The following is a 22,087-nucleotide window of genomic DNA, read 5'->3' as shown; positions in this document are numbered from 1 at the left end:
GTAAACGTCAAGAAAGAAAATTTTTCCTAGATTAGGAGTAGAGGTGATATATAGTTCTCTACATGTATATGAAAACTGCATTACACCAGCTCCAAACTTAAAACTCTATCACCCTATCCACACACCAACATATCTGTCCGAAGCGTCCCTCTTCTCCTTCAAACTCCTCTCCGCATAGCTTGCGCCCAGCTGACCAACTGGCCCGGAGCTCATGTCACCGCCAGAGTCTGCAGATTGACTCCACAGGTGGTCAGCAATGGTCTTGGCCGTCTGGACATCAGTCCTGAGTGACAGGCTGTCCCTCCCAAGCATCTCAATGAAGGCGACGCACGCAGCACAGATGCCGTCATTGGCAAAGTTGTGAAGGGCAGTGATGTAAGCCTTGACGTAGACGCGGAACAACCTGTTGCGAATCGAGGACGCAGGAGGAAATAGCGTCTTGTAAAGTCTTCAGTTCAAGAGAAAAACTTGCAGCTTTTAGCTTGTTGCTCTCCATCAACATTGTGCGTAATTATAGACCAGTGCTCATATGACATCACAATCATATGACTAAAATGGTCAATAGTCAAAATCTGATAAGCTGCTGATTTCGTTAGAAACTGTTCAATATTTCTTAATTGCTTTCCACTACTCCATGTGCATTAAAAACCATGTAAATCATAATAGGCAACTTTCATTTAAATGTTTTCAAGATCCCACTATTAAAAGAAGTGTACGCTGTATGATGCCAGCCACAATTCCAGATGAACTCACGTTGTCTTGGTAACCTCTTCTCCTGCTTGTAGCAGGCTGGTGATGAAGGTGATGTAAGCAAAGGATGGTCGGCCCTGCTTCAGGTAGTAGGTGAAGCTGAAGGCTTCTGTGTAGGCGTACCGCTGGATCAGCCGCGGGTCGGAAAAGTATGGCATCTCACTTGAAGTATCTGCATCATGTTACACACAAAAATTCAATGCGTCTTCAAGCAGCATTGGTTTCACAAGCCTCAACAGATTGAAATGAAGAGTAATGTTTAATATCAAGGATGATTTCTACCATTACAATACAATAACAGATTGAGCGAGCTGCCCCATGGAAGAGTTGTAAAACTTTTTTCCAGTTTTCTCTCCTCCTTTTTCTAACTTTTTTTTTTTCACTGGCTGCATTTGTGTACTCCTTCACATACAAATTGCTTGCATCAGCCGTGAGATGGCACCACGTATACATACCTTCAATGCTGGCCACATTGTTGGTGGACTGCCACAGAAACAGTTTCCTTGGGTCAAGAGGAGCATTGCCCTAGTGAGAAAACATTATATGACATACATGAGACCACATGATACAGCATGAAATGTTGGATCACAATTATCATTATCATCATCATCATCATCATCATCATCACCATCATTATGCAATCTACCGGTATGCATATCAAGTCTCCTGTCTAATCTATAGAGCTGAAAGTATAGGCCAGACTCCAGGGGCATCAGCAGCTTTTCTCAAGGGTGGGGGAGTGGGGGTGGGGGGTGCATGTATATATTTCTGGTTCCACTTCCAAGTTTCTTCAGCTGACAAGCAAGCCAAAAAAAAAAGAAGGCGGCCTCTTATCCGCGCATGCGAGGGAGCGAGGTGACCGAGCCCGTATGAGCAAGCGGGGAGGGTCTGGGAGGGGGGTATCCCACCTCCAAGATCATGGAGATTTAAATTGTGTGTGCATACTTGATAAGTAAAACTATTTTTTCAAGGGTCTGAAGGGGGGGTGCATTCACACCAAAGCACCCCCCCCCCCCCCCCCCCCCCCACCATGACGCCCATGGATTCTATGGTTCACCTGTGCATCTATCAAGAAAAATACTTTCAAATATCATGTATGCTGTGGTATTAAAACAAACAAAAATACAGTGCGGGTGTGCAGATGGGTTTGTTTAGTTCACAGATAAGCGCATCAGTGTGCGTTTGACTTTTCACACACAGACAGAATATGTTTAAGGGATTCCATTATAGATACCTGTAAAAGTTGGTACACTGAAATATCTTGTGGTTTTACCCCACCCACACGGGGTGGGGGGAAGATGGCTGCCAGCAGCTTTGGGTAGGGACGGAGTACCAGCTTCAGTCTCTCTGCAGACACCTTCCAGAGCTGTTGCTCCTCACTAGTGGCTGGAGTCAATGCCTAGATGATAGCATGACAAAGTTTTACTTAAACAAAGAACGCTCACATATCACATCACAACATATCATATCAGTTATCTTGAAATTCCTTTTTTAGGACTTTAACATATAAAAAAAAACCAGAAATTTTCACTTGCATGAAACTATCGTAAATTTTGTGAGGAACCAAGATTTGCAAAAAATGAAATGCACACAAAGTTTTTGCCTACACAATGCAATGAATGCCGGGGCGCTTTGTGAAAGTTTCATGTTGCGAATGCATGTGCTTTTACAGTAGTGCATGCAAACATAAAAATAGCAACTCTAGCTTATCCTATCAAAGAATGATCAGGAAGTTCATATCAACGATTATAATTTTTCTATTGTGTGGGGATCGTATCAGGCCCCCCCCCCCCCCCCCCCCCAAGCTAAATACTGGTTAGTGGTAAGGTTAGAGTAAAGATTAGGGTTAGGTTTAGGGTTAGAGTTTGAGTTAGGGTTAGGATCAGGTCCAGGATTAGGATTAGGGTTAGTGTCAGGGGAAGGGTCCGGGGTAATTGCTCAGGGGGTAATTGCCCTAGACCCATGGGGATATGTGTGTGCAAATACAACGCATAAATGATAAGAAAAAACAAAATCTGTGTGTATTGTACTTACATTATGTTCCAAATGTTGCACCAGATGACAAATAAATGTAGTTTAGAAGCTTTCATGGACAACAACAAAAATACATACCCAATCATCTATGTATCTGCTTGTTAAAGAATGTATCTCACTTTAATACTGACAATGACAGCAGGATAAAACTGTAACTGAAGTACACAAACATCTGCCTTTATACATTTGCTCGTATTTTTTTCACCTCACCTGTGGGATAGATCCTGGGGCATACAGGAGGGTTGCCATGGCAACAATGGGATGGCCTCCCTCCATGAGAGCTGACACAGTTGGTTGTGTGACTTTCAGGAAGAGTCTGGCATTTGAGAGGCTTGCCTGGAATACCAGTGATGGGTCTACACCAGATAAAGATGGGATAGACAATCAACCTTTCATCAAGCAACTTCTATCAAGTCAACTTTTTATCTTTCTTGGGTCTCCTTAATTTAAGAAGAATATTGTTGATTAGGAGTTACTGAAATATTACAAATATTCTTGAAATAAGACTAGCTTTTGGATAGGCTGACTGCTTTTGACCTAATTTCCAATACGGCCTTAGGATATGACGTAGTACAATGTACTCCTAGAGTTTATCTCAGAGTTGATGTGTATGCTTGGCCTTATAATCATCGTAAACACTGTGTTGTGATCAATAGCTTGAAGTGAAATGTCATTTCATCTTCATATTGATTTTCATAAATAAAAGCAAAACCCCACAACAAACATTGGAGAAGTAGTTTCATTGCAATTGCGCATTGAAAAACAAAACAATGGAATAACTTGACACAACAACCATTAATTTGAATACCACAATATTTGTTGTTAAAGTGAAAAATTTGGTAGCAATTATATATGCAAATTAGATGAGGTGATGATGTCACTGTCACACATGTCTCAAACTCATCGTCATACAACTAACTCTCACTATCTTCATCATTTCAAGTGAAATTGAAACAATAACTCATATCCATCTCAGCATATGAAACTTTAAAAGCAATGCTGGGAGAGCACCGTATTTATAAAATTATCAATCAAACAAATTTTGTCTTATGGCATAGTTTAGCCAGCTAAAGTCTTCTGAGTCACAGTGGGAGTGTCTGGTCTGTCTTCGTCCAGTGGATTGTACACTGAGGTTTAGATAGTGAGGTTCAGGTTTAGGTTTGAGCCATGCCAGGGTACTTTGACCTGAAGCAGAATACATCTCAACAATGCTCTGCTATATCCAGGGGTATATACCGATTTCCAGTATTCAGACAATGTTGTTAAGATTTATGGTATTGAATTGTACACCAGAAAGGGGCAGCCTGGCTAGAATGCTCCATAGGAAATGGAATTAGTGCACTGTATTAGTGCAGCTCAGATTCGAAAGCGTCAAGACATTGCAGAAAATCATGAAATTACAGGGGAAAAAAATAATCATCATGATCGATATCTTCACAGTTTGTAGAGAGTACTCTCTTGGAGCACAGATCGCACTGACCTGTGACCTGTCTTCCAATCCATCTAAAATGGAGGAGGATCTCAAGCCAAGGACAGGAGGCCAGAGGTAGCTGCAGACTCATCACTTCATTCTCAGACAAACACAGGCTGCAAGAAAAGAAAAAAAAAAGGGGGGGAGGAATCAGAGAGCAGAAAGAAAGAGCGAGAAAGTAACTGAGAAGGCATTTACATACAGGTATTGATTGGGATTACTTAATCATAATTACAGGCCTAATATACGAGAGAGGTGTCTTCAAGGAGTGTTTACTAGGACTCGGTTCTAAGGGATTCTGATTTATAGGGGAGGTGTTTCTCTGTAAAGTCTGTACGGTTTATCAAAGTGGACTCAGAGGTAGTGCAGGAAATTTCTAGATCTGTCTTTCGCTTCATCAAGACTGTAGTACCTGTAGAAGTCCAGGAAAGCATGCAACATTCCGGGCAACTTTTTCCTGATGCACATGTCAAGGAACCACTGCTTGAAGGCAGGTATAACGGAGGCAGTGTCTGCCCGCTGACCCAGTGGGTGGGGGCGCTGGAACAGCTGCTGGGTGCTGCTTAGGCGTCTTGTCAGCAGGTCAAAGGATGCCAGTTCAGCAGAGGAGAAAATGCCGTTCCTAGAAGATGAGGCAACAGTAAAAAGCAGTGGCGCATTTTCTGATCCTGACAAGTCTGCATGAAATGAGTTTTTGATCTTGAAGAATAAATTTATCGGTGTCAAAAAACGTGTATACATTGAGACATTCAACAGAATGATAGTAGACATACAATAGCCATTAAAATCGTTTTAGTTTAACTGAATAAGCTTTGTCAATATGCCAAGCAGCAATGATAGACACAGTGGACAAAGAAAAATTTAATATCTTGATCTTCTCTTTACTAACCCTATGTTTTTGAAATTTTAGGTGCTTATGGTAAAAACTAAATTAGCCCAAGAACCTAGTACATCATAGATATTGCCCTCACACAGATACATGTACATGGACACTACGAAGTTAAACAATTTCTTCGTGCTTGTGTGTGTTTCTTTCATCTGAATCTATTTCTATCTTCTATTGCCAAAAATTTGATACATATTGTCATATTTCACCATTGAATCCTTTCTTTTTCTTCCTCCTGTCAAATTAAATGATATCCTTCATCCCCCCCCCCATCTCACATGTAAAATCCAAGCCACATTTGCAATTACAAATGTATAGCAGCACTTGAATTTGTTACAGCAAGGCTCTATCATAGAATTAAGCCTCTAATTCAAATGACACCAACTGTTTTTCTACTGTGTCATGATTGCAAAATGTTACAGTAGGATGCCTCTGAAGTCCTCATAAGCTCTACACCATTAAAGCCTTGGAATGGAAGTGCTGATTACACAAGATTAATGACAAGATAACATTTAATGTCAATGTTCAATATACTCTCTATGTCACCTAGCACATACCCTCAAAATGCATCAAAGTTACCCATTGAGGTAATCCACCAAATCCCTACTGTATCATAATAACCTTTAGGTGGGACTGTGGCACTGTTACAACTCAGTGTGTTTGTCTACCTTGCAATTACGGTCAGTGTTTGTATTATTTTGCTATGTTTCGTGCAGGGGATGGGGAATTCACAGAACGCCTGACAATTCTCGGTATCGCCAATACCTAGGTACCATGCACAGAGCAGCATTTTAGATGCATTATGGGACGGTTCAGTGGACAAACTTGCCCCGGTTTTGGCTGCATATGCACTCAGGTCATGTTCCATCTTTATCCAGGGGTATTTTTTGTCAAAGATTTCTTCGCTTTAAATCATGTGACCAGCACATTGAAGCCTTGCAGTAGTGAACCATGACTCTAGTGACAGCAAATCAGTAAAATTTTGCAATTTTAAACTCTTATTTAGTTGGATTCTACATGAAGAAAAAAGCAGCAACGAAAAAAAAACAGACAAAAATTGCATTGAATTGCATGGGAACTAAAGACACACGCAAGACAACCAGAAGCGACAACGGCACCGAGGAATCCCACAGTGCATCCGTGTTAGGGCCTTTTAGCGTGTGCAGAAGATTTCTGCACATTGGCGATGCCAAGAATTAACAGTAACGTAAACAGGCCCACAAAGGACTGTGAGACTTGGCAGGGATCCCATACCTTGACAGCTGGTCCAGAATCTTCTCCTGCAGGTACTGAGAACAGGAGTCCATCTTGAGAGCCACACCCGGCAACAGGCTCAGCTGCTGTAGCCACGGGCTGAGATCTCTGGAAGAGGAGGAGGAGGAACCATCTGGACTGGGACCAAAGCTGGATCTGATCCAGAGCTGGAGCTGATCCCACTGGTGATGGGCAGTGAGGTAGGACCAGGCTGAGTCTGCACTGAGACTACTGTAACTGATGGAGGTATCTGTAGGTACCAAGGGGAGAGAGAAGGAGGAGGAGGAGGAAAGAAAGTCGAAGAGAACCCAACCGGCAAAGGAGAAGAAAAGAATAGACGGATGAGAAGAGTAGGAGAAGTAGAAGAAGAATGGGAGGAGAAGAAAAATGACAAGAGGAAGAATGAGGAGAAATAGTAGATAGAATAGAAGAAGAGCAGGACATATTAAGCACATTGTGAAAACAGTACTGAAAAGATACGTGACATAGCATAAAAATGATGCATTTTGCCTCTTGTTGTTTCCCGCTAAAAGATATGATGGTAGGTTGTACAGGCACAGCCACTAACCTCTCAGTCCTGCACTTCTTCCATCCCGATGTAAAGCAAAAGTTCCCTTAACAGTATACTATTAATACTTCCAAGTTCAAAATAGGGAAAGAGATTCCAGATTGAAAACACAAGACAAAACAAGAGAATTGGTACAATTTGTTTGATGTGTTCTGTGATATTGTTAGATATCACTACAGTGTACTTGTATTTGATTTATTTTGATATCAATGACTAATTTTTGTACGTTGTGAATAGTGTAGGTCTACTGGCATAATAAAAAATCCTTCCCAATGATGTAGAAAAATCAGCAGTAAACACCAGACAATAAAAGTTGCATGGCTCCAACTTGGCTGTGTGACTTAGGCCCCCCCCCCCCCAAAAAAAAGAGAGATTATATATCGTTGCTGGGGCGACAAGACCTCGTATCTACAAAATGTCAAATGTTCAGGAGAGCCAAAAAACATGGCGGCCAAAGCACTATAGCGAATGGGATAGCCTTTCCTTTGACATGCCATGGTGGCTTCATTTTTGGAGTAAGACACTTGGGATTTGGCCAGGACGTCACTTAACCCATTATTTGACCATTAATCAAAAAAGTCATTTTCACCAAAATTTCAGATACAAGGTCTTGTCACCCCAGCGACGATATGTATATATGTACAGTCAAACCTATCTTTAAAGGCCACCAAAGGAAGATGAAAAAAGAAGTGGTTACAAACAGGTGGCCACTATAGATAGGCTTGTTGATATTACTTTTCACTGGGGGGGGGGGGGGATTTTTTCGTGGCCATATACGACACGTGACTCTTAAAGACGAGTGGCCACTTCAGCAAGTTTGACTGTACATACATATATGCAACATAGGTCAAACCTTTGCTCCTAGAGGCCAGGAGTCTCTCTAGTAGAATCCTGTCCCTGGTCTCTGGACTCCAGTTCCTGACCCAGTCCAGGACTATGTGGCTGTAGTGGAAATTCTCACAGTTTGTGGGCTCACTGGACACCAGGATGTCTCCTCTTCTCATGACTTCGTCCAGGAATGCCTTGGCCTCGGCATTGGGTGGAGGGAGCCAGGATTCGGAGGAAGAGAAGCTTTTTTTTTTCACGACAAACAAAAAGAAAACTGATAGATAAAAGGCATCAAAGCATCAAAGCATCAAAAAATGACAAGCAACTTAATATAAATGCTCAGACAAGCGAGTGCAGTACTGATAATGTGTGATATTGACCAACATTGTGATGTATTGAAGTGTGTAGGCAATAGCTTCTAACTTTAGAAAACAAATTAATTCAATGATTCTCTCTAAAAAAACAAATAAACAGACAAACATACAAACATATGCATCTGTCTGCCAAAGAGGTTTTGTCATGCAAGAAAATGGTCCTTTGGTCCTTCAGACAAGCTCTACAGTGACAACAGTATGCATCAAAATTTAGAATATGAAATAAGTTGATAGTGGAATTATTTCTATAGTTGAAAGCTACTTTAAAATCTGCATTGTGCTGGAGAGCTCTTTATAGATTTCACATAGGTGATACCACTCAAATCAAATAAAGCAAGTTGGTGTGGGATGGAAGGCAAATTAAAGCTGAGCATTGAGTGTCCAAGCCTGCCGATATCATCAAACTTCCACATACCTGCGGCACTTTTCAATGGCCAGAGATTTAGCCTTCTCAAAGGACTGGCAGGTGTAGAGGTGCTCTAGTTGGTGAGTGAAGTGGATCATCTCTGCGTCCTCCTCTGAAAAGTCATGTGACTCTCTCAGTTCCCCAATCTGTGATGGGGGAAAAATGAATACATGCTCTCATCGGCTTAAAGTGTAACTAACATTACACATGCCCAGGGATGTCAACTTTGTAAACAACATTGCAGTATTCTGAAATTCGGAAAAAAAAACAAGAAAAAAAAAACATACTCTCTGTGGACAGAAACAGTCCCCGATGTTTTTTACCTTTCTTGCATTGGCATGTGTTGTAACACAATATGGGAATAACATTACTTTCCATGAAAACTGCAGTATTTTTGGCCAAAACAAACCAACCCAAAATAAAACACTGCAAAAAAGTAACAGCTGGCATCTCTGCATGCCTACAGCAATATCAAAATAAGATGGAAAAGTGAATATGATTTTGCCAGACCAGGCTTCCTGAGAGAAAAATGGAACAGATACATACCAAGAAGTCTCGTAAACCAGTGTTGGCTGTAAACAGGCAGATCTTCTTCACTTCTTCTGATACATTGTATCCCTGGGAAAACAAAACAAAAACATACAACAACAAAGCCATATGGAAAATACTTTAACTCTGCAAACAAAGAACAAATGACAAACTATGTATAATATTGATTTTATTGCTGCTGACATAATTATGCATAATCTTGGGCTTGGATCTGGACAGTTTCACTCTTTGTCTTTCTCTGTACCAATAAAAAGAGCAAGGCTGGATAGTATCCTAGAAATCACATAAGTAACCCACAACAATCTAAATATCCTGACTACAATGTACAACTTAAGCAAGTGATTTTTAGAATAAACCAGTGACTTCTTATCTCAAGCACTTTTTTGTTGTTGTAGAAAATGGTTTCAAAAGTTGACTAAGACCTACAAAGTAATAATGCACAGCTATAGACACTGCAATGGACACAAGACCCAGCTACATCTAATACACACCATGTTCTGTAGCATTGTACATGCTTTCTCCATCTCCCCAAACAACAGGAAACTGTACGCTTGCATTAGGCCCGTCTCAATCAATAGAGGGAGCCCTGTTGCCTGCAAAGAGCCAACCAATCCCGGAACTCCCTGCTGCTCCCGCAAGTAGGCCTGAGCTAGAGGGATCTGTCTTGTAGCAATCGCAGACTGGATGATCTCCTGTGAAAGCAGACAAGAATCACGGGAATCGGTTATGTCATTCCACATAACAGGCTGCGTTTTTGACTTTAGAGCAATTAACAAGGCAGTAATGGACATATACACTGTACATGCCATATATTTAACGTGTCTAATTTTTTTCAAATCAGGACTTTCAAACAATTCTGCAAGTGGTTGAATGCACAATCGTGGAGTACAGTGTACAGTGAACAAGGAGATGTACATGTGCACATTCCATTCATATCGTAATAAGAGTAAATAATTTCATGTTGTTAATTTTGCAAATAGCACACAACTTGAGAAATTTGCAAAAATCTAAACCTAAAAAATATATGGCATCTAAAGTATGTGGTGATGATGATGATGATGATGATGATTAACAGCATTTACATAGTGCCATTTATCTGTAAACTAGAAATGTCGCTATGGCGACTGGTATGCCTCCGCCATAATGCATGGTTCTCCTAATAGGTCTATAGTACATGTGGACAATGTGTGATTACATTTTCACAAAATTGGCAAAATATTAAAATGACATGTTTGTCACAAATGTATTGAATGTTTACCTTCCTTGACCTATGTTTAATTGGATGAATAAGAGAGCATGTATTTGGGGATTTAAGAACTTTAACTTGACTTTGACCATTTCATAAGTTTATGCACTGAGTAATTTTCAAGGTATGGAGAAAAAGCGCAATTTCTGTATTGAACAGTAAATTGTTATCATTTTCATCTGGCCTTTGATTCATAACAGAATCACTGTCAGGCAGAACATACATAAATTCAGCATGTACTAAGTTTCAAGATAACTTGAGCCACTTCCGAGATATGGAGAAAGAAGTAAGTTCAGCACTTTCACTTGATCTTTGACCTTTTGACCTTTGACCTTCTTGGCAAAAAAAAAATCCCAGAGAATCTCTATTGGGTTATACATGCATACATCAAGTTTTAAAACAAAAAATCCTGCTGGCATTGCATAAATATAAGGAAAATAATAAAATTTTGAAGTATTACCCTTGACCTTTGACCCCTGACCTTTGACCCCATGAACCCTAATTTCCCTAGATAACCACTGCCAGTCAGTAGATGCATATATACTATGTTCCATGAAGATACCTTGAACAATTTCCAAGATACAGAGAAAAAAGTGAAATTTTAACATTTTACTTGACCTTTTGACCTTTGACCTTTTGACCTCATGACCCCAAACTTTCACCAGAGAATCTTAATTGGGTAGTACATGTATACACTAAGTTTCAAGAAAATATCTTCAGGCATTGCATAGATATGGGGGAAATAGTAAAATTTTAAGCATTTGACCTTGACCTTTTGACCTTTGACCTTGAGCATGTGCACCCAAAAGTTGATAGGCACAACTTCACCCCCTAATACACATACATGCCAAGTTTCATTAGGATACCTCAAAAGGATTTGGTAGTTACCCTGTCCACAAAATTCATTACGGACGGACGGAAGGACGGACGGACGGACGGACGGAAAGACGGACGGACGGACGGACGGACGGACGGACGGATGGACAACCCGAAAACATAATGCCTCCGGCACCACTTCGTGGCGGAGGCATAAAAACATTCAAAGGTGTCCAACCTCCACACAATATGTCACATATTATTCATAATCTGCTTGAAAAGAAAGGTCTCAGTTGAGATTTGAAGGTACCAAGATTTTTGCAATTCCAAAGTAGGATTGGTAGAGTTCAACAGACATGGAGCAACTGAAGAGAAGGCTCTTCTACATTTGACAAAATTTTGATGGACAGTAATGGCTTAAACATCCTAACAATACAGACAAATGGACAGACAAACAGACTGACAGATATTTAAAGAACCAGTATCCAGGCATATCTTCTTTTCCGAGGGCATTAGACACTTCTCGACACCTGTTGATTTCTGGGATGATATGGACCGATTCACATTCAACTTTGAAATATTACTTAGGAAGTTTTGGCTGTGACTTGTCAATTTTGCCTCACCTGTGGTGACAGAGATTCCCATGTATGCAGATCGGTGAGAGTGGTCCTCTCTTTCCTCCCATACATCATCTTGGGGGCAGGGTGTCTGGCTGCACGTACAAAGGTTGAACACATGACAGCACAATAATGGAGAAAGATTAGAAAGATAGACAGATAGAATGAGAAAGAGAGAGAAGGCCATGAGAATGATTATATGCCACCTCATGACATAATTTGGCATTGGAATATGATCAAGTGATTACATAACTTCCCTTGAATTTTAATAACCGGTAAGAAAAAAAATTGTAATGGTTATCTATGTTGTTTAAAAATGAATACATCAGTGGCACAGCTACAAGTATACATGCAAGATTTTACTCCCTTTCTGTAAAAGAAGATATGTCTTTCTGTCTATACATCATGCCAAATGACATAAAAATAGACAGTGTGTTGGTTGCAAAACCACAAACTTACCTGTGTCATCTCCTCCATCAGGAGAGTCATGAGAGGTTAACATCCAATCAGGAGATCCCTTCAGGTAACCTCGCAGCTGAAATGTGTAATCCAGCAATTTCTTCACCGTCTTCTCCAGATCAGCTCGGCTCCCTTCGAATCCCTCTGCAACCACCGTCTGCATGGCTGTCGCGGCCCCGTCGGCACCAGTAGAGGAAGTGGAGGAAGAGGGAGATGTTCCACTGGGTGACAGCACTGGGGATGATGCACCTGCTACAGATGCTTGGGCCGAAGCCGAGGGGGAGGGGGAGGAGGAGGAGGAGGAGGAGGAGGAGGCAGCCTGGTGGGCCTCTGAGGATGACAGGAGTTTAAGGGCATCGGTCGCATTATGGATGAGCTTGTTCAGGTGCTTCAGAGTGAGATGCAGGAGCTGGAGGGCGTACTGCTTGGATTTGGTCTCCCGGATGTTGGAAGCAATCGCCTGGGACAGCAGGTCCATGGCCAGCCAGAGCTGCATCTCCTCATTTGAGGATGACACTGGAGATGCAGGAGTTGTTGTCAGGGTCGAACCACCAAGTGGCATCAATGACGCCACATCCTTGGCATCAACCTGCTTTGATCTAAACACTGGAATTGAGAGGCACATGGCATGAAAAGGAGAATAGTCAGCACAGAGGTATTCATTATAGGTATTATGCATATTTGACTTTCACACACTACCTACATTCTCCTCTGGAGTGTAAATCTTTTTCACACAAAAATTACAACAGAAATAAGTAGTACACAGACATCCATTATGGGTATCAGAGGCATATCTGAGTTTCTCACATATAATGCCTAAATTCATCTAAAATTTCTCAAAGGAATATACTACTTCACATTTCCTTTTCACACAGAAATGACAAAAGAATGTCCAGTACACAGATATTCATTTTGTGTAAAGCACTTTTGAGCTTCACAGATACATGTATCTCCTTTAAAGTCAGGGAAGTCCTGAACTGTACCCTCACTGAACTTGTTGCCACCATAATGTATAACAGCATGTCCATGCCTTTAACTAGAACCTAATAGTAACAGCATCAAGATATCAAGGAGGGTGGATGCTCTAAATTGATCAAAAAACATACAGTTTGTATATATGATAACATGAAATGAAGTCACAGAACTTCACTCCAATCAATGGCATTGGTGACACAAATATAAGGGGCATGAAATAATTACTGCACAGAACAAGCACACTGACTAGTTTCGCATTGAGTTACAAGGATTAAGTGGTATAATACCACCCTAGGAGGTACCATGCCAGTCTGATGGTTGCTTGAATGATCATCCACAAGACAAAAATCACCACACTTTTCCTCCTCTTAAGTACAAAATGTATTTTCTCTTTCCTGGCAACCTCTCACAAAGTTCCATGCTATCATATATGACTCACAATTCTCCCCACTCTTGAGGAAGAAGGCAATTGTGTCGAGCTGCCTGTGTTTTAGCCCTATCTCCAGAGCGTGGATTGGTATAGCACAGTGGTCCCAATTGTTCAGGTGGCACAGAGCTTCGGTCACTGTCGCTGACTTATACACCATCATCTGTGGAAAAACAATTTGATGACCTACAATGCTTCTATCTTGAACCTTTTTTTTTTTCTCATCTACATCAAAGCACTTTACAGTGTTATGGCATTAGCACTCCTTCCATTGATCATTTGATGTACTGGAAATTTAGTGGCAGCTTTGTACATGCATGCAGCGCACAGTCTAAACTCTGCAGTAGCTTGCATTTACCTGCCATAATCACGACACTACATACACAAGTACTGCCATGCAGAATGCAATGCCCAATTCTTACTCTTGCACAGTGTGTAGCAATGTGGCTTATTAAAGTGCCCTGCTGAAGGACAGACAAATACATGTATACATGCATTTGGCTGATGCAAAATGGGTGTCTTTCAAGCTCCATTGTGGAAACTTATTTATGAGCTCTACTATTAGGAGACATTAACTCATTCTATGAGCTCCTATGTGGAGAGGTTAAATACTAATATAGATTAAAAAATAGTATGGTTTGATTTGTCAATAACATCATTTGATCATGTTGATATCAGTACTGGCTGGTCAAATTATTTCTGAGAGGGCCCCATCCTTTTTTTTTTAAACAACAACAACAACGACAGAGGTGATGCAGACTTGATCAAGTCTCAAACATAACTACACTTTCATCAAAATAAACTGTTGTGTCCTCTACCAACAGAGGGCTCTTCAATAAGTACAAGGAAGCTAGGCACATCATACCCTGTTGACAAGGGATTCTTGCTCCATACCCATGGACAACAGTCTGACCTCTGACCTGGTCAGCAGTACGTGTGGCTGGGTGAGGTCACCTGACAGGGACACCAGGGTTGGCTCAAGGAAGCTGAATTTAATGTCATACAAGAAGGAAAGAATATCTGTCAATCTCTGGGAGCATTTGTTTTATCAGACCATCTATTACAAGAGTGTGCCAAGGTTCATAGATTCACTAACTTTTAAAACATTAGAAGGCTAAGAGTTAGGAGAATGCAAGGATTTCAAAGTCAGAATAGTGATGTTTAGCAACTGATATCATGCTTTAATGGTGACAGGTCACACATGATATGGGTACATTTGTGTGCCACTCTTTTTAAGAACAGAATTCATAGCTTTTTTTGCTTCATAACATAGATTTACAATGATCTATCAATCTGCAGCTTACCTGTGGAAAAGCGAGGCATTGCTATCAAGATCCAGGTAGCATAGTCCACCGTAGCAGCTGCTCTCTGGGCCTTGTGGTGGACTGCCATAACACACCACAATCGACGACTGACTGGCATGAACTTCCCTTACCGGTAGCCTCTTGCTCACCTTGGCTGCACGAATGGCAGTAGACAGTGGCTGATCTGACCCCCTGCCGGCTGTCTCTCTTCTTTGGCTCATTGCCTTCACCGAAGTTGCGTCTGATGCTGGACGTCCGTGTTTCCTCTGGAATCCGGTCACGTCACGAGTCTGAGCGACTTTCCCCCTGCGTACCATTTTGTCTTCCCTCTGGTTCCCTGCACGACAATGCCCTTCTACTATCTGGTGCCAATTTTGCCAACGTCCCGCATCACTACACCACTCTTGCCGAGGGGCTTTCAATGTCTGGCTATCTCTTGAAGACAGCTCTTTCGTCAAGCTGTCCACATAGTTCCACCAACTCCTGTTACCTGACGCACCCTTCTTGCTGACCGGGGACGCACCTCGAGAGAAATCAAGCTCGTCTTCATCCTTGTCTGGTCTTTGAGTTCTCCTTCCGGGACCGACACCAGTCCCTGAACCTCCTGACAGGACATGCCTTGGGTTGTGACTAAAATATTCCGCAAGGTTGATCCGATACAACCCGTACTTGGCGTCTGTATATGCGACGATAACATCCTGTAGATCCTGGCTGACGTCAAAGTGGGATGGCTTGCCAACGTCCTGTGACTCCAGGATTCCAGCATTGGAGAACATGCTGTGGATGAAGTCACTGTGATTGATGTGGGCGACAAGTTTCTGACTGGTCACAGAAAAGATGGCTGCATTCAATGATCAGTTAAGTCAAACACGTGCCTGCATGGAAATACACATTTCTCTAGTTTGTATCATGTCAAGATGAAATATATCAAAGAAAATACTAAGAAAATTTCATTAATGCATAAAATAACACACACCAGTTCATTCACATTAATTTGTCAGAAGAGAATTTCAAATGAAGGTATATTGAAATCAGATTCATCTTGTATATATAATCTCTAAAATATTTCTACAGTACGAAATGTGAGGTATAATGTAAAAAAGATGACATGAAAGGGAGAAAAATCAAATATGTAAACAACTGTTTGCAACAATAAACAATGCTTATTAAATTTAAGATCTTCTCATAAATCACAGTGAAAACACACATTTGTTGTTGTTTTTCCCTCTTCTTTTTCGTACTGGACAAAGTTAGTAGATATTTGATGTTAGGGACATGACTTTCTTGTACAAAAAAAAAGCACATTAATTGCTGATTGAAAGGTTTATAAACATCTATAATACAATAATGATATTGGTAAAAACATTGACACACTGTTTCAATGTATACAAAAATCCCTAAGTTGACAAACACTGCATAGATGATGTAGAGTGTAGTTGTGCAGCTGTTACTGTCACAGTACACTCCTTGCATCTTGGTCCTGCTAGTAACCTTTTCTGGTAGAATAGGTGTCTGGAATATGCTAAAATCTTCTAATACTGTTAGACATCAAAAAAAGATACTGTACCATGTCTCTTACAGCAAACATGCTGCACTTATTCTAGTTATAGTAAAGTGAGGGACTCATCCAATAGAATGCATTGTACACTTTGAGGTAAAACTTGTAGTTACAAGATTAGGATGTGATGATTGAAAGGATACAAAAGTTGCCACTGGGATGCAGAACAAATAGCAGTCTGCCCTGAAGTCGAGCCTGTTGGACAACCTCCTCAGTTACTCCGCTGTCCACCCATGACAAGGTGAACCTCCTTGAGACACTACATGAGGCTGGTTTGGCACTGTCAAACTCCAACTGGCAAAAGTGAGTCCCTACCAAGAGGGAGGCAGATGTCTGTTCCACAACAAGGATGTGGACCTTTGGGAGGGAACTGCCACCTGTCAAAGGGAAAAATCATTTTAAACCCTGTACAAATCATCGCTAGATAGAAGCAGACTTACTGTTTCTGTCAATTCTAGCAAGCAGTGACCAGATTTTACCAAATGTCACATATATGACTTGATATTTACAGTATTGCTGGTGGTTAATTCCTTAATATCAAATGACACCAGAAAGGCATATCTCAGATATTGGCACTGCTGGTAAAGTTGCCATGTGAGATAACCCTATACTAGGCAAAAACTGGGCTATGTAGAGTTTAGTACAGTCTGAAGTTGAGGGCACTTTGGAGAATGAAATTCTGGCAGGATGTCTGTAAACAAACAATCAAACAAACACACAAGAATGAGAATGATATCAGTTTACCAACTTACACCACCACCATGTCGTCACATCCTGGCTGCCTCAACATTTCTGTATGTTTGTCTCAGATACATATCAGAAATGTCACATTTATATTGAGTAGGAGAAATGTACACTGTGCATGCACATCATTCCCTTGGTTGGCCTGAAGCACACATGTACAATGAACATGATGATTCATTTGGCTCGCCACTACACAAATGATGAAAAGGTGCTTACCAACTGCTTTCAAGAGCCTCTCCTTGGTACACACACATAATGTCTCCACTTTGGCATAGTCATTACGAACTGCTCCTTTGTCATGGGTGTGCTTGAAATGCAGATTGACGACAGTCAACGATTGGTCACTCCCAGTCACGAGGATGATATCCTTCTGAGTTTCAGAGATTGATGGCTGGCAGTGATGTAAACTGAATAGAAGAAATTTTGAAAAAAATGCTAATGACACTTAGTCTAGTCTATGCCATAATTTGTGTTGTTTTCCTTTTCCTATATTTACTTGTTACAATCATACTGTGGTTATGAAATTGCAACATTAACCATGTAGAGGGCCGTGAGATCCGTACCAATAAAGCCTCAAGCCAGCAAGATGTACCTCTAGTACCGTCTCCGAATCAAACCTTATTTCTGCGTCTCTTTACTTTTGTGTTATGAAACTGCCACATAGTCCTACCCCATAACACAACCCCCCCCCCCCCCCCCCTTCCCCGGCCAAGATGGACCAGCTTCAATCTGGCTGCATTTGTAGTGAGCTTTACCAGAGTCAAATCCAGTAGGATGGAGAAATTCTTTCACCCTGCTCGCAGTGCCAAAAATGTAGAGGAACATCTGACAACATACAGAATGACTGATATTGACACCAAGATTACGTAAAGCATTCTTCTTTCACTTCTCCTAACTTGGCACACAACATTATCTTTTCATAGTTACATTTCCATATGCCTATTGATCCTTATGCACTTGTCAATGTGATGACTCACCCCACTACCCCCGGACATGGGTGCGTCATTTCCTCGTTTGGTCCGTCAAATTTGTGACCCAGGTGTGTGTCATTTTACCAGCTATGTCCGTCAAATTTTTGACCGAGAGGTGCGTCAAAATCCCATCATTGTCGTCAAATTTTTGACCGAGGGGTGCGTCATGGTACGTCACTTGGCTATGGAAAATAACACGCATTATTCTGAACCGAGGGGTGCGTCATGGTATGCACTTGGCTATGGAAAACTGCATGCATTTTTGCACGCTACCAGTACCGGATACACGTACGTACCGCGAGTGAATTTACAGTGAGCGTTTTCCCGCGGCAAGTGAAAATCAAAGTCGGGAAGCGTTTTGGAGTAGGCCTAAGAGGGAAAAATGCTTGCCCGAATCTGGCAAGCAAATGACTTAAAAGCCACCCTTTCTCCTCACATTTTCTTTCCAACAAACTCATGAAATCACGCATACTCAATTTCAAGCCAGACGGACTGTTTAGCGATATAACGATTTCAACCTCACAGTACTAAATAGTAAAATCAAAGATCGTATACGGAATTCCGTATACGATCTTTGGTATACCGTTGCGTGGTGCGTACTGCGCGTACCTGCCGTAGCAGGCAAGTCGAGTGTTAGTGGTGCGCGACTCGCTCGCTAACGCTGTGCAATTCGCAAGTGAGCAGCGTGTTCGTTATTCCTCGTCGAACGTACATTCAACCGGACTAGAAATGGCCGCGCACATACAGCGCATCTGCAGACAAGTCATTGTATGGCCAGGTGACTATGTATTGCATGCACATACATTTGGAATATCGTAGCAGCAGAGTGATGTACGGTGAATGACGGTACGGTGCTTTACAGGGCCAGCAGGGTAAGGGAAACTCGCCGAAACTTTGACAAATTGTGTTTACGAACCGAAAGAAAATGAAATTGCTTGAATAAAGCGTAGGCCTATGCAAAAATCCTTTCAGTATTTACGGGGGTGCGTCAAATGTACCGAGGATGTCCGTCAAAAAGGTGACCTAGGTGTTCGTCAAAAACCCCGTGTTGTCCGTCAAAAAAGTGACTGTGGTGTTCGTCAAAAACCCCGTGTGGTCCGTCAAAAAGTGACTGTGGGGGTGCGTCAAAAACCCCGTGTGGTCAGTCAAAAAATGACCATGACGCACCCATGTCCGGGGGTAGTGGGGTGCGTCATTACATTGACAAGTGCATTACACATCATAATCGATCCTAGATATCAATCTGCTATTTTCCTTACACCCCACACTGTCCAGCAAATGAAACAGCCTAACCCAAAAAGGCTGTAATGCAAGCCACCAATAAATCCACCACAAGGAAGGCTGGCCAAAATTGGACCACCTGCTAAATCCGACATGTACGGTAGAAACCAATATGCTTCTGTCCACAGTGAAACCTTGGCATGGGAGGTTGAACCCTGGTGCGGGTGCTGCTACTTCTACCCACTGAACCACTGTATGGAAGCCTTACATTGGCATCTTCATAACAGGATCTGAAACCCTGATAGGAAATTAAGAGCGCGAGATTCAGCTTTTTCTTTCTTTTTATTTTACTTAGTTGTACCATGTATATCTAGACTAGAGTAAAATATCCCATTTGCGGCAGTTTAAGCATTGTTAAGGGTTTTTCCAACTTGTAAACAAATAAGGCAAATTATTTTCAACCATTTCATATATCATAGACAAGATTATTCATTAACGCAATTGTTTTCATGAAAGAAATTTACCATTGACAAACGCAGTTTTCATGATTTACGAGGGCAAAACCCGGCACAATTTTCGCCGATAAGGGCGATATGCGACGTAGTATTTCTGCTTGCGGCACGATGTACAATCCCTATGCAATACGCGCGTGCTCCGCGATCTTTAGCTGAACGCCTTCACATGTCTCGCGAACATTGCGTAAGCGCCAATTCCCATTGCGAAAGCACGTGAAAATAGCGTGCGCACATGCATTGGCCGCAAACAAGATCGCAATTCTTGCGGTGTTGTTGATGTCTTTCTCGTGTTTTTCTCATTTTTTTCGATGGCAACATCCACTTTCCGAAAAAAATGGCGGCCCACATCGGCTCGCGAAAATTCTATTTTACGTGAGGATATGTTTTCAAAATCCATGAACATCGAGAAAACGACAAAAAATCAAGTTTCTTGGACCATTGTTTCTTAACTGTTATGTTAAGAAGTACCGAAAATTTCATTTTGGATGCGATATGTTGTCATTTAGGTGAGAAAATTTCACTTTCGTCAGAGATCGTGCCCATTTTATCGGTTGGTTTTTGTTGATTGCTAGTGTGTTAGTATGCATGTGTGCATGTAACAATGCAATGCTGTGTTTAGCTGTATATTACCGTGTATGTTGTACCTGCCGCGAACGGCTGCACTGCCGCTTACTGACACAGTTACTCTATAGGATCTAGAAGTAGAAAGCACCCTACATCCAGGCACTTGTACACATATACAAGAGTGTCCCTGAAACTTACAGGTATGCACACACGCATTATCTCATGATCTGCAAGCAATAATCTTCAGGACTGAGTGAGTGCAGAATGAATGAAGGAAGGAATGAAGATTTAGATTTCTGCTTCCGGCTATCCTGGGTTTTAGGGGTCTAAATTATTTTGGGCTGCTAACTTCAGCACAGGCATAGATACGGACTATGGAAAGCCAAAATGGTTTCACCATAACCTTAACCCTAACCTAAACCCTAAGTCCCTAACCCTAAACCCTAACCCTAACCCTAACCCTAAAACCCTAAAACCCTAACCCTAACCCTAATCCTATTTGGCTTTCCATAGTCCGTATCTATGCCTGTGCTGAATTTAGAAGCCCAAAATAATTTAGACCCCTAAAACCCAGGATAGCCAGACTGCCCAGTAATTACAGCCAGTTAGGTAACTCAAGAGGGTGAGAGAGAGAGACAGCTCGTACATTATAGGATTACACTCTACAGTCTACAGAGAGTTCGTCTGTAACTGTTAAATTTACAGCACAAATAACAACACGCGGGACTGTTCTTTACCTTGTCGCATTTGGTACAACTTCGTCAAGAGCAATTACTCCGTCAGACTTATGTTTCTGCCAAGAAGAAGGAGATTCACCATTGTTGCATATAATGATGGAGCCGGATTTGGCATGAAAGCTAAATTCTGCACATGAACTGAGGTGAAATCCCGTTCTCAATTTCCGCACACAGACGGAGTTCCGTATGTGCGAAGCGGCCATGTCGCAAAACAAACTTTCACTCATGTACAGTACTGTACGTACATGTTGTACGTGTATAGTACACACAATACCTGTGAAGTGTGTGGGCTAGCGCTGGGCCCGCCCGGGGATAAGTCTTTCGGGAAGGACTGTCTCTGTCTGTAATGTACTAGTACAGTGTACTAGGTTTTATGGTAATTAGGTTGCGTGGAATCAGCTGATCGTTGTACACAAAATCACGTGGGAGGATTCTGACTTCTGTCAAATGCCATCCTTGCTTGTACAATATACATAATTTCTCATTCTACTTTTCAAAACTGATCAAGATTGAATTCATAATATATACTGTGATTAATTAATTATGCCACAATTTCATCTGCAATTGACCTTGTATTCTGTGATAAATTTTCTATTTTTGTATTCACAGAGTTGCATAATTGATGGATGGGCTCAAACTAAAAAAAGAAAGGAAAGTGAATCCCAAGGCAGTTTCCTAGACCGTGTAATAGTACTTATTTTCTTAACATATGCAGCAGCAGCTAGATGACATTATTTAGACTTTAAAATGTTTTTGTTGTTGTTTCTTTTATTCTCGATTGGCCAATTCAATAAGGCCAAGAACCATCAAAAG

General features: G+C 41.5%; 1 protein-coding gene across 1 annotated transcript in view; it reads right to left on the bottom strand.

Annotated features, from left to right (window-relative positions):
- The window catches only part of LOC139736061 (spatacsin-like), a 47,129-nt gene extending 25,667 nt beyond the window's left edge, over positions 1 to 21,462 (bottom strand). Inside the window, exons 1-20 of the mRNA XM_071646808.1 lie at positions 21,275 to 21,462; positions 17,483 to 17,673; positions 16,666 to 16,899; positions 14,965 to 15,805; positions 14,526 to 14,646; positions 13,673 to 13,823; positions 12,259 to 12,864; positions 11,806 to 11,894; positions 9,612 to 9,812; positions 9,118 to 9,189; positions 8,581 to 8,717; positions 7,817 to 8,034; positions 6,396 to 6,645; positions 4,668 to 4,877; positions 4,265 to 4,371; positions 2,995 to 3,140; positions 1,985 to 2,149; positions 1,206 to 1,275; positions 754 to 922; positions 126 to 403 (exon numbers count right to left, since the gene is read on the bottom strand). Of these exons, the coding sequence (XP_071502909.1) occupies positions 126 to 403; positions 754 to 922; positions 1,206 to 1,275; positions 1,985 to 2,149; positions 2,995 to 3,140; positions 4,265 to 4,371; positions 4,668 to 4,877; positions 6,396 to 6,645; positions 7,817 to 8,034; positions 8,581 to 8,717; positions 9,118 to 9,189; positions 9,612 to 9,812; positions 11,806 to 11,894; positions 12,259 to 12,864; positions 13,673 to 13,823; positions 14,526 to 14,646; positions 14,965 to 15,740 (3,766 nt within the window). The 5' untranslated portion in view covers positions 15,741 to 15,805; positions 16,666 to 16,899; positions 17,483 to 17,673; positions 21,275 to 21,462. The remainder of the gene's footprint in view (positions 1 to 125; positions 404 to 753; positions 923 to 1,205; positions 1,276 to 1,984; positions 2,150 to 2,994; positions 3,141 to 4,264; positions 4,372 to 4,667; positions 4,878 to 6,395; positions 6,646 to 7,816; positions 8,035 to 8,580; positions 8,718 to 9,117; positions 9,190 to 9,611; positions 9,813 to 11,805; positions 11,895 to 12,258; positions 12,865 to 13,672; positions 13,824 to 14,525; positions 14,647 to 14,964; positions 15,806 to 16,665; positions 16,900 to 17,482; positions 17,674 to 21,274) is intronic.
- Between the last annotated feature and the right edge of the window lie 625 nt (positions 21,463 to 22,087).

The sequence above is a fragment of the Diadema antillarum genome, unplaced genomic scaffold (assembly GCF_040938485.1).
Source record: "Diadema antillarum isolate AM-2024a unplaced genomic scaffold, OU_Dant_1.0 seq00000620_RagTag, whole genome shotgun sequence".
NCBI classification, from domain to species: domain Eukaryota; kingdom Metazoa; phylum Echinodermata; class Echinoidea; order Diadematoida; family Diadematidae; genus Diadema; species Diadema antillarum.
The sequence above is the reverse complement of the archived record's forward strand: the minus strand, read 5'-3'. Positions and strand labels throughout refer to the sequence as shown.